General features: G+C 39.2%; 1 protein-coding gene across 1 annotated transcript in view; it reads left to right on the top strand.

The window, feature by feature from the left end:
- The first annotated feature begins 358 nt into the window (after nucleotides 1-358).
- The window catches only part of LOC6569724, a 46,361-nt gene continuing 29,953 nt past the window's right edge, over nucleotides 359-16,766 (top strand). The window contains exons 1-11 of the mRNA XM_032741648.1: nucleotides 359-493; nucleotides 894-1,151; nucleotides 1,224-1,440; nucleotides 2,083-2,212; nucleotides 5,831-6,487; nucleotides 6,872-7,453; nucleotides 11,225-11,560; nucleotides 11,617-12,551; nucleotides 13,780-14,514; nucleotides 15,589-16,122; nucleotides 16,200-16,383. Coding sequence (XP_032597539.1) covers nucleotides 426-493; nucleotides 894-1,151; nucleotides 1,224-1,440; nucleotides 2,083-2,212; nucleotides 5,831-6,487; nucleotides 6,872-7,453; nucleotides 11,225-11,560; nucleotides 11,617-12,551; nucleotides 13,780-14,514; nucleotides 15,589-16,122; nucleotides 16,200-16,383 — 4,636 coding nt within the window. The 5' untranslated portion in view covers nucleotides 359-425. The remainder of the gene's footprint in view (nucleotides 494-893; nucleotides 1,152-1,223; nucleotides 1,441-2,082; nucleotides 2,213-5,830; nucleotides 6,488-6,871; nucleotides 7,454-11,224; nucleotides 11,561-11,616; nucleotides 12,552-13,779; nucleotides 14,515-15,588; nucleotides 16,123-16,199; nucleotides 16,384-16,766) is intronic.

Consider the following 16,766-nt stretch of genomic DNA (forward strand, 5'->3'; position numbering starts at 1 on the left):
GTTCTATGAAAGCGGAATGCAGAGTTCTCGACGAACAAAAAAAAAAACGAATATAACTACATTTTTCATATTTAAGCAAAAAAAAACTTATGTAATTATGTATAAATAACAATCGAAATAAATAAAATACCAATCAAAAATGTAATATCTTAATTTAAGCATTGAGGCATGCTCGCATTTTCAATTTAAATTGGCGCTTAAATGGTTGGACAAATTATACAGCACTAACATTAGTTAGTTGAGTTGGCAGCACCGCAATTTCAGTGCTGCCCAGCGCTTGCACAAAGCAGATGTTTGCTGTGCGCTCTCATTTGCAAGAGGAAGCATAATAACAAAGAAAATTCGTACGGCGAAAATACTCAACGATTGCAAATAAACAAAATGTGATAGCCACACAATTGTTAAGTCAAAGCAAACTCTACAAAATGGACAAGTCTAATGCTTACGAGAAATTCACAGGCTATGTGGACCAGCTGCGTAACACAGAATGCAGGTGAGCGTTGGTTTGCATTCGCCTTAATTATTTCCACTGAGGTTACAACAGACCGGCAACAGTTTGCCATTGCGCAAAAGGAAATTGGGCAAAGGTCCTGCACATAAAGTACTCTAATATAATTATTGAGCAAATAACATTGCATCGAGGTGCTGCAAAAGCTTCAAAACGGAAATGCATTGGACATCGGGTATGACGTCATCGCAGGTGACTAATTGTCCAAACTAAAATCAGAGTCCGATAATTAGTTCCGCAAATAACCAAGAAAACTAGCCCATACTTGTAAAAAAAGAAGAAGAAAATGGATCCAAAGCCAAATCCTATTAAAGCCTACCCAATTTGGATGCACCATTTTGAAGTATTCGCTTCAGTAACCTTACAATTTTGTCTCATCTCACAGCCAAAAGCAAAAGATTGCCTGCTTCCAGCAAATTGCCGAGTGCATCATGTCACCGGCGCTGGCCGCTCACATCAATTATGCGGCGCACTGTGGCACAGCCACAAATGTGCTGTTGTTATTCTGTGAGGATTTTGACTCAGTGGTGCGAATGAGTGCCGAGGAAAACCTTAATAAAATCTTCCGTGCCTTGGAAAAAACGCGGGTCAGTCGCATCTTGATGGATTTGTACGGGGAGATCAAGCGAAACGGTAATCAGCGGTATGTGTAACCTCTTACATACGAGTATATTAATATACCCAAAAATAACTTTGATTTCTGTCGTGGTGCCAGCTCTCTTCGCATATGCCTGAATTTGTTCTCCTACTATGCACCTCAAATCAAAGAAAAACACATCAAATGGTATGCTGTGCGCCTGCTACAATGCATCTCCATTATGTCGCAGCGGAAGGAGACGCAGTTGCAAGAGACACTCTGCGATTTCGTAAAGCATTTTGGTCGTCACGTGCAGCAGGGTCTCAACGATAGTGAAACGTGTAAACTTTTTGAGGTAAATCAGCTACAAAATATATATATCTTCACATAGATAAAGCTCCTTAAATTATGCTAAGTTGTTTCATATAATTATAGAATATAGTATATGGAATATGTAATATATATTTTCCATTTGTATTGCTTATAGACTCATATTGAACAGAGAAATTAACATTGTAATTTTAATTAGATGTTTTCGATTCAAAAATATTTACACATATGTAAATAATAAGTTTGTTAATCAGTTTTAATATAATACTTGAAAACAGGATCAGGAAAGGGTGTGGTTGCATATTGCTACAATGATGCTGTATTTTTACCATCCACCTCGTATTGCTCGATTCAAAAATGCGTTATTATATATAATTTAAGGATGGTATTGCTTTTGAAATTCAGTTCAATTCAGCGGTCAGCGTAGTTCAAATCTAGAGGCAAGTTTTGACTTAGTTACGGCAAGTAGATTTTTGAAACAGACACTAAATTGTAAGTTAAGTTCATTGAATTCCTTAGTTTTCAACATCAAACTTAAAAAGTATTTTAATTAGACAAGTTGGCAAGCTGACAAGTTGCCTCAACCCATCTCTCAACTAGCAGAGCGTGGCTCGCATTAGTAGATTTAGTTGGTTGTTGACTCATTTCTCAATTTCTTTCATTGCAGACGTTTCTCGACAACATCAGCGCTGATTGTGCAGTTAAGCGTCGCTGTTCGGCCCAAAATTGCATGACTTTGATTGAGCATGCGCGCAATAGAAGCCTTATGGCCAGACATGGACTGAACAAAGTGATTGGTAAGCCAACAATTGCCGGATGCGAGATGTGCACGTGCATAGCCAATAGGAATACAAATTGCAAGTGTATAGATTCCTAATCGCATGAATATTTAGGATTATTTCTGTTCTCATTGCTTGCTTTTTATTTCTTGAGCTTTATCGTGTGCCAAATGTTGTTGCAGCTTGCTTTTGTTGTTGCATTTATGCGACACAAGCACATAAATGTGGTTTATTTGTATACAAAGTATTTTATTTATTTTCTAGTAGAAACACTCTCTTGAATTGTATATTTTATTATTTGTATTTTTTCTCTTCACTGCAGACGGTATTTAATCCTAAGTGGGCTAGATTAGATCACTACATAAAGCATATATTTGGTTTGAAAACTATCGGTCGATAAGTATGGACTTTTGTGAACATCGGTTTAGTGTTCTAGAATATCTTAAGCAAACTCATCAATCACGATCTTTATTTTGCTACAAGCATTTAATAAATATTAAAATATTATATCGTGCAATGTGGCAAACGGTGTTTAATGTTCGACACCCAAATTAATTAAAAATTTATTTTTTTTTTTTGTTTAGATTTTCTATGCAGTTTTTATTTATCGATAATAATAAGACAAAAAACAAAATGAGCAGTGCAAGTATGCATTGTAAAATACCTAAACTCATAATATGTTAAAAAATTAGTCAACAAGATTTCTGAAACGTAAATAATTTTTTTATTGAATTTTCATGTAACCTTTTTTATTGGTAAACATTCCGTTAACGTACATGAATCTACAAAAATTTGAATATGTACATTACAATTTTACGAGTCGTTTTCTAGTGCACGAGCGCAAGTCGACTTTTTCAGTTACCTTAAAACCATATTCAAATCTTGACACACGGATTGTATTTTTTATTGTGAAATATTATTTATATTCAGTTTAAACTAAGATAATTTCTTGGCTGGTCAAAGTCAGTTTTGTGTATATAATACCAACGTTATTTGCATCCTTCCGGTAGAACATTGCGCTTTTCGGCTCTTACTTGTTTACCTTCGAATCAACTCCTTCAACTCTTGTCCTCCTCCTCTGTGTTGCTGTGGCTGTGTCAACTTTAAGCCACTCGGCAAGTGAATACCACAATGGCTGGCATCCACAACAAAAATATCTACTCAGCGCACAGTCTGCCGCCTCTTTTTATGGCAACCATCAGTATAGTACTTGCCACACTTGCTCCCTCTCCACCCACTTGTAGGTACCTTGTGTCTTGTGCGTTGCGCCTTGGCATGTCCCAGCAAACACTCACAGAGTAAGGTCCTTAACGCTATTGCTCTTGCTTCTCTTTCTTCTGCTGTTTGTCTGCTTATTTGAGGTTGTAAGGCTGGCAAAATGAAATTTATGCACTTGGACACTTCCCAGTAATAATTCATGCGAAATTGAATCAGATATTCATTCCTGTGCAGCTTTAAAAGGATAATCAACTTTATAAACAACAAGCCAAACAACAGCTGCACTAAATTTATGCAGACAGCAATTGTCACGTCTATTCGTTGCAAACACAAAAAGTTTAACTTGTACACAAATAGCCAAGTGACCAAGCTAAAAAGCTACTAAATTACCAGAAATCGCTTCTGTGATAGCTCATAATTGAATACCGTCTGCACTAGTAAAGTTTAACAATTTGATAAATGGGCCTACGCGAAAATGAATGAATGAATGAGTTAACAGTTTTACTAATATTAAGACCAATTGATTTCTTGGCAATCTATAATATAAGCATTAGAGTTGTACTCGTATCCATTTACTATTGTTTATTTACAGAAACATATGTGTTACTGATTTCCTTTTAAATTTTTGTCGTTAAGTTGTGCAAAAATATTTAAGAGGCATAAGCAAGCATCTCCCGCCCAACAAAGTATAATTACTCTTGATAAGGAGTAACAGCCGAGTAAATCTAGCCATATTTGTCTGTTCTATTACTATCAAAATATGCAATTATTTGTATTACTTTATTTATGTTGATTCACACATATGCATATGTAGTCCTTAATAGTTGTTGTTTCATAGTCCGCTAATAGTTTTTGTTTCTATCTAAATTCAATTTTTTCATCACTAAAGATGACATTCGGCCGTTATCCAAATTTGGTACTTAAGGCCAAATTCCATTCCGGCGATTTTTTTTATTGTCGGAATTTTCGTCAATAATTTTCACATGTAGCAGACATGTGACATTAATATTCACAAATTCTCGTGCATTGCTCGATGTTAGTTTCAAGCTGAGATATAGTGATCCCTCGAACCATATTGTGCAGCCAAAAATAGAAAAGTAAGGCTACAATAATTTTTGTTACAATTAATACTAATAATTTAACTTACCCTGGTGCTCAAAATAAACCAACAAATGCCTTTATTTGAACAACATACATCTAAAGATTTTAAAGGAACTTTACTACAAATGACAAGAGAATGCAATTAAAAAATTATTCCAAGGTCATTGGTGTAAGAGGTTGATAGGTTGGACATACAATTATTTGTCTCAGTTACATATATTTTGTATTTGAAACTCAATATCACTCCAAATAATAAGATGTAGTGCTTATTTTAAGCTATAGTGCCGTTTTATACATATTTTAAGCAAGGCCATGTTAAAATCGTTGAATCAGTTAGAAACGTTTAATTTTTGCTTAAGCATGCGACTGGCAGGCAGTCAGCCTTTTGAGCACTGCTATGCAATCAAGTTGAATATTTCAAGAGTGAACTGATAAGTGTTGCATAAAAAACGTTTCAGCAGAAGATAGGAAATTCAGCGCTTATTGGCTGCATTTAATATTAATTTGAGATATTAAACACCTAGCTCTTTATTAGCCATTGAGTGAGTGGCTTTAACATGCTTTGAGGTTGAGTCCATTTACGCCATGACCAAAGTTCTTGCGGCTTATGTCGCTATTAATTGATAGGCAACAAGTTTTTCTGTTAGCCAAAGTCAATTGGAGGGTCATATAAAAGTTGCTCCTGCGCTTGGTCTGAAGGGCAGAATGTGTTTTCAATTATACGCCACCCAAAGGAGAAAGCAAACTAATTGGGTAACAAAGTTGCAACATGGCATTTTGTGATTGGTAGCGTATATGTAATAAAATGAGTGAAATAACCAAACAAACAAACATTCAACGCAGCCTATGTCCCGCCCGTGTGTATTTCTGCGTGTGTGTCGACACAAAGTCTATAAATATAAGATGAAAACTTTTCAATGAGATAAATTTAATTGGTGGCACTTTGTTGCCAGGCATACGAGATCGAGCGAAAAAGTTTCCAACAAATATAAACTGCAATTGGCCAAAGATATTTTAGGGTGTGTTTGAATGTGTGAGGTAAACGCACAATGCTGCAAAGTTTACAGTTTCTATTTTTAATTTGAGAGAACAGAATTCATAAGCTGAGCAGCCCGAGCAAAATGTGGGTTTTTAAGATAATTTAGCATCTATTACACTCAGCATTATTATTATTCAAAGCATATAAACGCAGGCGCATATTAAGTTGACTAAATTTAAATTTAAAGGCCTCATTGTATTATATAAACACATATATAAGGGATATAGAAAATAAATAAGAAGAAGCTGATTATCTGTGCTCATATGCTTTTACTGTAGAAACGCTGCTGATGGATCAGCAAACTAGCTGCGTGCTGGGATCCTTGGGTGTCCTGCGTCTACTGTTACCGCAGCTCATACGCGGCTACGCTGCTGATTACCAGGATGATGGCGATTCTTTGACGGATGCTGGACAACCGGTGGCAGCTACGTCCGACTGTCGACAAATTATTGAAATTTATGATTATTGCTTGCACCTGCTGAGCACGCAGCATACAGCGAATCACGCAATTATAAATGGCGCATTAGAGGTCATCAATGCCATACTTCAGGCACTGCAGGATAGCTGTGGAGCGGCGATGCAACTGGTAGAAGGCGGAAAAAGTGGACTTGCAGAAAGTTTGCGCAAACTTCTATGCAATCAACAACTGGAGCACAATGAGTATTTGTGGCGAAGGAAATCATTAAAAAATCAAATATTCCAATTGAGAAATTACGAAGTGGTGGGGACAAGTGAAAAGCAGGGAATGCCACTACGACAAATGCAAATGGAAAAGAATTTAAAAAGCAAACTGCACCAGAAAAAGTGCCAACAAAAACAACAACAACTGCAGATTGGCATCAGCCCGCTGCATGTCGTGGGAATTAATGCCGTGCTTGATGATGCTGACACTGAGAAAGATGCTGTTGCTGCTGCGAATTCCGCTCCTGATGAAGGTAAAGTAAATAATGCTAAGCGTAACTACTCTCTCTGTGGGTGAGTGTGTGTTTGCCTGTCCAATCATGTTCAAACGGGAAAAGCTGATAGACTGACGAGTAGACACACACACAGACAGACAAACTAACAGATAGACCGCACTGAAATCAAGAAAATTGAGCAATGCCACTGTCGCACACATAATATCTTCCCTTTTGCCCGCCACACAATGCGCATATGAAAATTATTAGTGCATGCTTTTAGGCGGTGGAGCATGTAAAATGGGGTCAAAATGAAATTTGCATTGCATATAGCTCCACGACCATTTACACAAATTGTAAAGCCAACCCAATGGGTATTCTCTCCTTTTCCCACAATTCAAAACCACCCCCCTCGGCCAGCAGTCAAAAAAACTGCGCGACATCACATTAGAAATGCAGCACGCAGCATTAGCGAATGTGTTGGTAGCAGCGCATCAGATGACGAGGAGCTCCTGCAGCATGAGCAGACCGTTGATGTTGAGGATGATGATGATGATGATGATGGTGAAGATGATATGGAGCTGCTAACCGCCATTGCGGATGATGAGTATGAAGGCTTTACAACGTTGTCGCAACTGAATGAAGCACAACAGACTATGCCAGCGGCACTGAAAGATTCAAATACAACTGGCGTAATAGCAGCAACGATTGTTGCACAAACTGGCAGCGAGTATTCTGGTGAACAATCGCGTAAACCTTCGGCCGTTCAGCATCAGTCGTCGTTGCAGAATCTGCTTGCTAGTGATGACAGATCCCAGCATTTGAGTGACATCGACAATGAATCCTTCAATAGCATTGATTTTGATGCGGAAATAACAATTGCTGGTGTAAGGGAGGAACAGACACCAGCAGCAACACATTCAGCACCAGAGTCAACCGGGTCAATGCCAGATGTAACAACAATCGGTACATTCTTCAATAATTTGTTGTCACATTCACATTCAGGTAAGCTATTCAAATCAATATATAAATTATTATTTTTTTTGTAATATCTCTAGAATGAGGTGATTGTGTGGGGTATTTAATGTCTACACTGTAAATGTTGGGTAGAAAGGTTATAATGGTTTTGTGCAAATGTATGTAACTGGCAGAAGGAAGCATCTTCGACCCCATAAAGTATATATATATTATTGATCAGGAGCAACCGCCGCATGTGTGAGTAGGAGACGGCTCAATAATTGACGCGAGCGTCAATATGTTTTTGTTTGTCTTCTGCAGAGCCCTGCAGCCAGTTTGTTTCAGATCGGGTTGTAAATAAGCGCTGCTTTCGTTATTTTGTTCTCTTCAGTACCTGTGTTTGCTAAAAGAAATGAGTGCAGTTGCAGACCTGCTCACATTTGAGTGCCAAACATCTTAAAGAAAAATTTGTCAATAAAACAATAATATTATTACATTAAACAGCTATTATATTTAACAGCTGGATTCAGGGTATATCGTAGTCGAGCTCACTCGACTACAGCACTCTTACCTGTTTTTTTTAAATAAAAAATTAAATATTAAAAAATATTTATTGCCTTATTTTGAAAAACGTGGTTTATCATATTTGAGCATAACTTTAGTATGGTGCCTAGACAAATATTTTATAAATGCAACTAGGCGAGCAATTGGAAAACAATTTTATGATTTACGATTTTATTAGATTTCGCGGTCTGCCGTTTTTGTTTTCCATTTCACCAAATTTATTTTCAATACTTGGGCGTACTAATCAAATTATTTGCATAATTGTAGTTGACAGGCAAAGAGGACAGGGACGGAAAGAGGGAAACCATGTAGAGGCAGACAACACGTTGGAAACTAAATTTGCATGTTGCCTTTTGCCAATTGCTCTTGCAATTTAATGAAGCGTAATTGTTGTTGTTCGCCATGTTGCCGAGTCTCTATGGAGTCAACATGAACAACACCAACAAACAGCTTAATTAAATTAGGCAATGCTCGCACAAGTAACTGCCTCCGCATAGATGCAAACAAACACAAAAACAGAAAGAGATAGAGAGAGAGAGAGAGAGAGAGTGAGAGTGAGAGTGAGAATGAGAGTGAGAGTCAGAGACAGAGACAGAGACAGAGATAGAGAGAGAAAATAAAATTGATTTTGATTAAAAAAACTACAGTTGCTGCATACATATTTAAATGTGCTTATTTATTCGCTACGCACTTCTCTCTACATATTGTACCTGAAACTGCAAAGTTATTTGAAATAGACTCCAAAAAATAACCAACCAAGAAAAGGTTAAGAAATATACACCGAGAACGTTGCAATCACTAATTTAAGCTTTAAATTTGATTACTCTTGCTCCAAAATTGCAATTGGTGGAGATTCTATCATATTAATTTGGTAACTAGCTTTAAAATTGTGAGAGATATAGGCGAAGTTGAGTTTTTGGATCGGGGGAAAGCGAGGTAAATATATATTCTTACTAATGGGAGGTTCCTAGTAATCTATCTTCCAAGTTTACTAACTTTAGCTCTGAAATTGTGGAGGATATATGGCCATATCAATTTTTATTAATTGATGTAGCACGAACAGACATCATGGCAAACGTTGCATAAAGCCATAGAGTCGTGAGCACAAATTAAGCGAATGAGTTGTGTTACAATTAGTGACATGAGGGAAAGAAAGTGTTGTGTTCATATTTGGGACACCAAAAATAAAAATAAATTTTAAGACCGTTTAAACAGCTACTTGACGTAAATGTCTGTTTCTGTATGTCTGTCTGTCTGTCCGTATGTGGGCTGCGTATTAAGCTTGAAACATGGGAAGGCATTTGCCGCGAACAATCCCAGGCCCCTGGCTGCATCGCCTTCCTCTTCCCCATCTGCTGCTACTGCTTAGCCAAAGCATCACACTGCAACTTGGCAACAAAGTGGTTAAGACAAATGGGTTACGTGATAAAATGCGGTTACTCAAATTGCATGTATGCAAGTTTACATCTTTGTGTGTGTGTGAGCTCATGTTTATGTGTAGCTGTTTTAGTTTATTTAGCATTGCCAAGCAGCCAGCCAAGCTAGGCTGAATAGTAAGATAGGCCAGGGGATTTGGCGTTCATTTCGCTGCTCTCGCAACCACTGCTGACGTTGTTGGGTTTTCTCTCGCTGCTGGTTTTTTTTCTGTGCACTTATGGGCTATCAGCCATTTTATTCTGCGCGCATACATCTCCCTTTCTAGTTATTGTTGTAGAATATTTGTATTTACAATGGTTACTAAAACAAAGTAATTTATATGCCCTTACTGCTGCATATGTTATCATGATGTATGCTTGCATCATAACATTGCAATTTTTAAATATTAGTTCATCGCACTAATAAACCATATTATATTATATTCGGCAAAATTATCAATGATACGGTGTCAAATTATTTCAATGTTGATTTTACAAATGGTTTTTGATGTCCTTGTAGAGGATATTTTATTTTTAAAGTTTACAACACATAGCTGGAGATGTCTCCGACATCACAATTGTTGAGCAGCATTACTCTGAACAAAAATTTGTATGTCAGCAGATTAACTCCGGCTTACAAGAGTAGGTATTCTTCGGCGTATCTAAGATAACCGTTCTTTCTTGTCATTTGTTTTTTAACTGAAGAGTATCAAATTTTCTCGATATTAACCATCTTTCCACGTTTTCATAACATATTTTGGTTTTGGTTACTTTGCATATGCAGTATGTGAGGCTTTGACCTGGTTATGTGTCACCCTTTGTCATTCCCTTAAAGAGTTCCACTTCTTATGCTTGCGCGCTCTCTGTTCGTGACTGCTATGTTTCACACGAATTTTTCGCAATCCTATGCTTTGTAGTGTAGTATAGATTTTTCCGGTTTTGACTCGGGATTTTAGCTACCAATTCGTGGCCCCAGCTATCGGTGTCTTAAAAATTTTAACTTTTGCTTTTTAAATTATTCTTCAATTGGTTACATTCTTTTAAGCAGTCTCAAGTTTGAATAAGGCCACTAGCTGCCTAAATATTATGCACTAAGTGTTTGGTGTAAATTCCTATCCACTTACAGTAGATCTCCAACGGAAGTTTGGTTTCTGATTTTCTCTTTTTCAGTGCTCCTTTAAGTTTTACAGCTCTAACATGCGGTTGGAGCATCCATTAGAAAATAAAGAAAACCCCAACAACTGTAACAGGAATTGTAACTGACAGATACAGCAGCAAAATAAAAACAATTTTTTAAGCCAACTTAAGCGCGGTTACGATGAATAGGTTACATCCTCGTTTCCTGCAATGCCTCCCTGCCTCCTCTCAATGATCTTATACGTACTATAAAATTAGGGTTTTTAATTAATTTCCAACAGTGGCTGGAGCAGGATTAAGAATGTGCAGCGTTAGTTAAGTTAACTGCATAACAAAAAATAATAAAGTTAGTTAATATTTTAATTAGACAACACGATTGGCAAATAATCTATAAGCTACAATCATTCGACTGAATCATAAAGCATACATACATTATCATATATCCATTGTTGTGTCATAGCAGAATCAAGTTACTAAAACTGGGAATACAATTTGATAAGTTGGATAAAATAGTCTAATATGTTGATTTAGATAGACAGCTCTTATGAGCCGTTGATAGTGGTTAAAACTTTGGGGGGCTTAAAGATAATTTGGGATAAACAGGCTGACACACATTCCATAATTATCCTGAACCAAGCTTGTGCAGGGCGTTAGTGTGTCTGGAGAAGTTGTCTGGAAAAGTTGCGTTGGTTTTTTTTTGCAGCCTCCGAGTCGGTCAGTAAGCTCTTTCGTCAATCTAGCGGCCCCAAGTCTACGCCAATCAAGTCGGCGCCAGCCACTGATAAATCGGATGCTGCATCGACGGCTTCGCTAACGCTCTCTTTGAGCTCATTGGCCAGCAGCAATGTGGCTGGTATATCAGAGCGTCAGATTTCCATAACAGAGACACCCACACCAGTGGAGCAGATGTCTGGTTCAGCATCGGCCAGTGCCTCGTATACGCCGTCCACGGCGCTGTTGATGGATACGCCAGCCGATGCAGCTACCCCTATGAAAGCAGACGAAGAAATGGAGCCACAGATGCGCCGCATGCCCAACGGTAAGCTACCAGCTGTCATTGCACAGCAACTAATTAGATCCTTTATCCTCGCGCAGCTAATCCCTTTCTGGCGGAGAGTTCACCGCTGAAGCAAACAGTATCGGGTCGTGCGGTAATTAGCGTTAAAATTGGCAGTATCCTCGAGCAACCGCTTCTCTACTACACCTCACGTTTACTGGCCGCACGTTTCCTACTAAGAGGCCAGGCATCAACCCTGCAGCCAGACAGTGTTAGTCGCGTGTCGATTAAGAGCCTTTCACTGGCAGGTATTGCCCAGTGTGTGCGCCTGTCGCCGCGTGTCCTGCAGTTGCCCCTGGAAATCAGTGACCAAGAGCTGGAGCTGCTGGCTGAGGTTAGCTGTGCTCCGAGTGCTGAAAGTACGCAAGCTTCCAGTCCGCAGAGCAGCAACAATTCAAAACAGAACACAGAACTGTTGCAATCTACGACTGGATCGCTGTTAGAAGCCGAAATTGGTGACGGCGATAATGAACTGATGCTGGACATCAAGGACGATCACTTTGGACCCAGCACCTGTCCTGCCTATCTGCAGCAGCCCAGTCAACTTAGTCGTAGCGCAGATGCCGCGCTGCTGCAGCGTCAACTGGAGGTCACACATAACCAAAATCAACAGCCCCCGAGTGCTGTCGATGGTCAACTCTCCAGATCTGAGATCATTGGTGGCTCATATCGCATTACGATTGCGGCGGAGGATGCACCACCACTTGCGCTGCCGCCGTTACCGCCAAAGCGAACTAAATCGATGCGATGTCGTACAAGTACGAGCATCAGCATGCCCACGGATAAGTTGACAAGTGCCACCGGCGGTCAAGCTTTGTCGGATGTGTTGCTCTTCTACTCACACTGTGATCCCATTTTGCGCGGTGGAGTTCAGCAAATTGTGGGCAACTTTGTGCAGTCAAGCCGAGCCGGTAGCTGTCTGCAGCTGCAGCGAGGACTCGACCTGTCGCATTTACTGGCTATTTTGCTTAAGGTATGCATCCTTTACAGCGCACCGCCCACTGGCAAAAATAGTGCTGTTGCATAGCCACAGGTGCCCGCCGTCCGTCTTTTGAGAACCCGATGTCGGCTTATCTGGCACTACTTAATGTGGCAAACGACGCTCCACATGCATTTATCTATTTATATATACACACATATCTTTGGCATTTCACACATTCCCTCGCCCTTGAATCTACCCTTCTGCATAACGCATACGCCGCGATGTTTGTGTTCACTTTCAGGGTAGTGGCTTATATGCGCCTCCATCCTTTCGCTGTACGCCTTTTTTCTATGTTAAACCAACAAGCTAACATATTTTAACACATTCAAACCTTCACAGACACGTGTCCATATCAATGACTGCTGCTTGCTGCAAGCTTTTGAATATTTTTCCAGCACTCAGTTTGCCGTTGCCGTTGCAGCTGCAGCTTAGCCAGTAGCATTTTGTGTCGGGATGTTTTTCATTTGAAAATAAAAAAAGAAAATTCTTATCGGTTTCACAATATGCAAGTGCAAATGCCCCAAAGGGGAACAGCGCATCCGTTGCCAGTCCCAACTTCAAACTCACCCACACACAGACACTCACACAATCGCAGACAAATGGAGAATGTGCGCATAACTTGCACATTGATTTCTCTCTTGAGAATCGTTAGGCACACACATTCATACATACATATATGTATACATACATACTTATGGTGTAATGCGGCCGGGCTTTCAGATTGGGGTGTTTCTTATTGAATTCAATAATTTAGTGTCCAGCCAAAATTTAAATTGCGCTTGGTCCGCCCAAAAGCGCAATTTGATTATGCAATGTTGTTATGTAACGAGCTACAAGAGGCGCAGCTCAAACGTGCGAATTGCAAATCATATAAGATGCTAGCCCCTTATAATGCCTTCAAATCCGTCTCAATGGCACTTCCTACCAGCCACAGTGAATGTATTGCTGTACATATGGGTACATGCTATATATTATAGTATGCAGAGTGAGATCGTCTGCCTTGGAGCAGGGCAACTTGATAACAATAGCCCTTTATGCAAGGCCAAGGAAGAGCTTGTTAGGATTCGTTAAAAATGCACACACTCCCTGCCACATATTCAAAAAAACACATCTGCTTGTGCAAAACTTTTTGCTTGGGCAAACAATGCAACACAAATTCGCTTAACAGCGCAAAGCTGAAATTTAACCAAAAAGTTTTTCTGCTTTTGCACATTTGCAGGGCTTTGAGGACGAGATACATACAGTGGTCATACAAGCGTTGAATGCATTCGATAAGATATTTCCACATGTGGTGTCCAAATATTTGACAGCGCCGCCATGTCATTATCATGCTCATCAGAAGCGACAGCAGTTGCAGCAGCCAAGTGGACAACAATGGAGCCCAGGCCATTGCAAAACATTTGGGCCGCAAACTTTTGCAAAGAATCTGGATAATGCCTTAAGCAGTCAGCAGCATGAGCAGCAGCAGGAGCAGCAACAATGGCACTCTAACGACGACAATTCGTCGACAGACGAGACCAAGATATGTGTCAGGTCGTCAACCACTGATAATGATGAGATGCTGGCTGCTCTTTTGAATGATTTTGAATTGCAATCGAATCGCATACAGCAGCATACACAGCAGCAGCATCAAAGCAACAAAAGCGTTCAATATAATGAGCCTGGTCCGTGCTGTGTGTTTGCCATTTCCCCAAAATTGCTCTTGAGCAAACTTCGAATTTGTCGTCAGAATAAATATTGGTTGGTCCAAAATAAATATGCTGAAGTTATTTCCAATTTAAATTACGTACTGCTGCGTGCCTACTACGCAAATTTCGATTGTGCATCTGACAATAATAACAACAATAAACACAACGATGATGTGAAGAAGCCAAAGGATCAATGTCAGGGAGCACCAAACGCCTGCAACTGGATACCAGGCACTTACAACAATGACATTGCCCACACTTATGAGGTAAGCAGATGAATTGCCTTATTACAAAACCTTAAGGAAATGTTGTTCGGGTCCAGCGACTTGACTTGTTTATTGTGCAGATTATTTTTGTCTTTCGTTCCTCTCTTTACTGGCAGCTGCTTCAAAATCAGTTGTGGTGGGCCCTTCCCTGTAGCATGTCTCGGCCAACATCCTCTTATTGAACTTTTGTGCACTGAAGTGTGCCTCTTTGTGCTGCAATTGGAGGCTGTCCCCAGTAAAAGACAATCCGATTGACAGTTTGGTTTGGCTGCTATGTTTTTTTGTATACATATACTCCGCATTTGTTGATTTATTATTTTGACAAAGCCAAACAATTTGCTAAATGGTAAAAGGAAAGTTCGACTTACGTGTATACAGACTAAAGAGTTGGCTGACAATTGTGAGTTGCAAGCGAGCCATACTGTGATAGTAGAAATGGTACTTATTATTAGAATATAAAGCCTTTGATTGAATATCTTTTGGTTAAGCAAAATGTTTTACAAAAAATGTAATCAAATTAGAAGTGACAAAATATCAGCAGTAAGTTAAACTACAATTTTTTTAATAGTGCTAAGATGTTGAGCAACAAAATATAATAGAAGTGGTGGTCTGAAATGGTGAATTCGACAATACCGAAATATGCAAATCGATAAAATCATACATATTTCACCATCTTAAATATAGTCTCATTAAAACTGGAAGATAGTGTGCCAGTGACCTCCTTGAGAGAAGCCACCAAAGAGCGGGCAATTTCCCGACCATTCAAAAAGATTGCAAACTTATAAGGTAATTTGGATAGGAACCTCACATCAGACGACAACGATTTCACTTGTTTTCCAGCTTCCTTATTTGTATTGCATAAGCATATTTGTACTATTTGGAATCGAAACTAAGCCATATTCTGTGATTCATCGGAAATGCTGAACATAATGCTAAGAAATGTGGCTAACTTTAAAAAAAAATTAGTTTTGTGAAACGCGCATCATAAAGCAAATTCACATTTAGAATGGGGCGCGGGGATTTTGATTTTCAATCTACATCCAACTGACCCGAAACGCTTTTCGATAACCGCAGGCTGAACTGATGGATGAACTTCTGCAGTTATTGGGCGACGATGATGCGCGTGTACGGGAGCATGCTGCCTTTTGTCTGTGCCGCTTCATAATGCAAACAGGGCGCCAAATGGAACAACTAAGCACAACAGCAGCAGCAGCTGCAACAGCAACGACAACTCAACAAACTAATTTCAATTTGCTTTGGGATTTTTTCGACTATCGCATATTTGGCAGCATGTCCTTGACGTTCCGTAATTTATTTCGGCCGAGCTCTACGATTGCGCCGCCGATGACAGCATTGGATGGTGGAGAGTACGGTCACGGACCGTATGCCGGCACCACAGAAGCTGGCACGATTGGTGGTGTTACCATAGAAGGTGCAGCCGCTGCGGCGTCGGCATACTTTGATGGCAGTTACGGCTTAGGCATCGCTGACGGGCATGTTTTTGCTTCTGGATTTCAACGTCAAGTTGCACAAGAAGAAAAAGTTTTGGCAAAAGTTTTGTATCGCATGACAAATAAGTTGATGACGCTCGATGATAAAAATGTTCAGGTAAATATTTGAGTTCGCTCGATTCCCATGAGAGTAAATAACTGTAGCAACAACAACCACATTCTATCATTCGACAGTATGGCATAATATCCGCGTTGCGCTTATTGCTGAAACACTTCAATTTTGTTGACTATCGACAGGCCTGGATGGAATTCAATTTCATCGAAATTTGCATGAGCTACGCCTATTACAACAGTGCAACAGCTGGTGACTTAAATTGTCAGCATGACTTAATTGACGTAATAGCCAAATTAATAGCAGGTGAGCGCCTCCAAAACAAACCCTTAAGCTAACTCATGTGCAATGCACAATGGCATTTCCATAAGTATGAACACATAAAATAATAAATATATATATTTATAGTATGTGCGTATTTATTATCTTAGGTTATTCCCATTCCAATGATTTTATTTGTTCGTTGATTGTCTTTGCATGACTGAATGCAATGGTATTCATTAAATTGGGAACGAATCCAATGGTTTAGTGCATCTTTGAACCTCTGTGTCTGGAATGCAACATGACAGAGCTAATTTAAATTAAGGAACATTTCATTGGGAAAATTTGCATTGTACTAATGCTATCGAAACTAATATACAAATCATTTTAATTAATTGTTTGTCATTTAATTAATTTGCATAAATACT

The sequence above is a fragment of the Drosophila grimshawi genome, unplaced genomic scaffold (genome assembly GCF_018153295.1).
Source record: "Drosophila grimshawi isolate 15287-2541.00 unplaced genomic scaffold, ASM1815329v1 contig_311, whole genome shotgun sequence".
In the NCBI taxonomy this organism is placed as follows: domain Eukaryota; kingdom Metazoa; phylum Arthropoda; class Insecta; order Diptera; family Drosophilidae; genus Drosophila; species Drosophila grimshawi.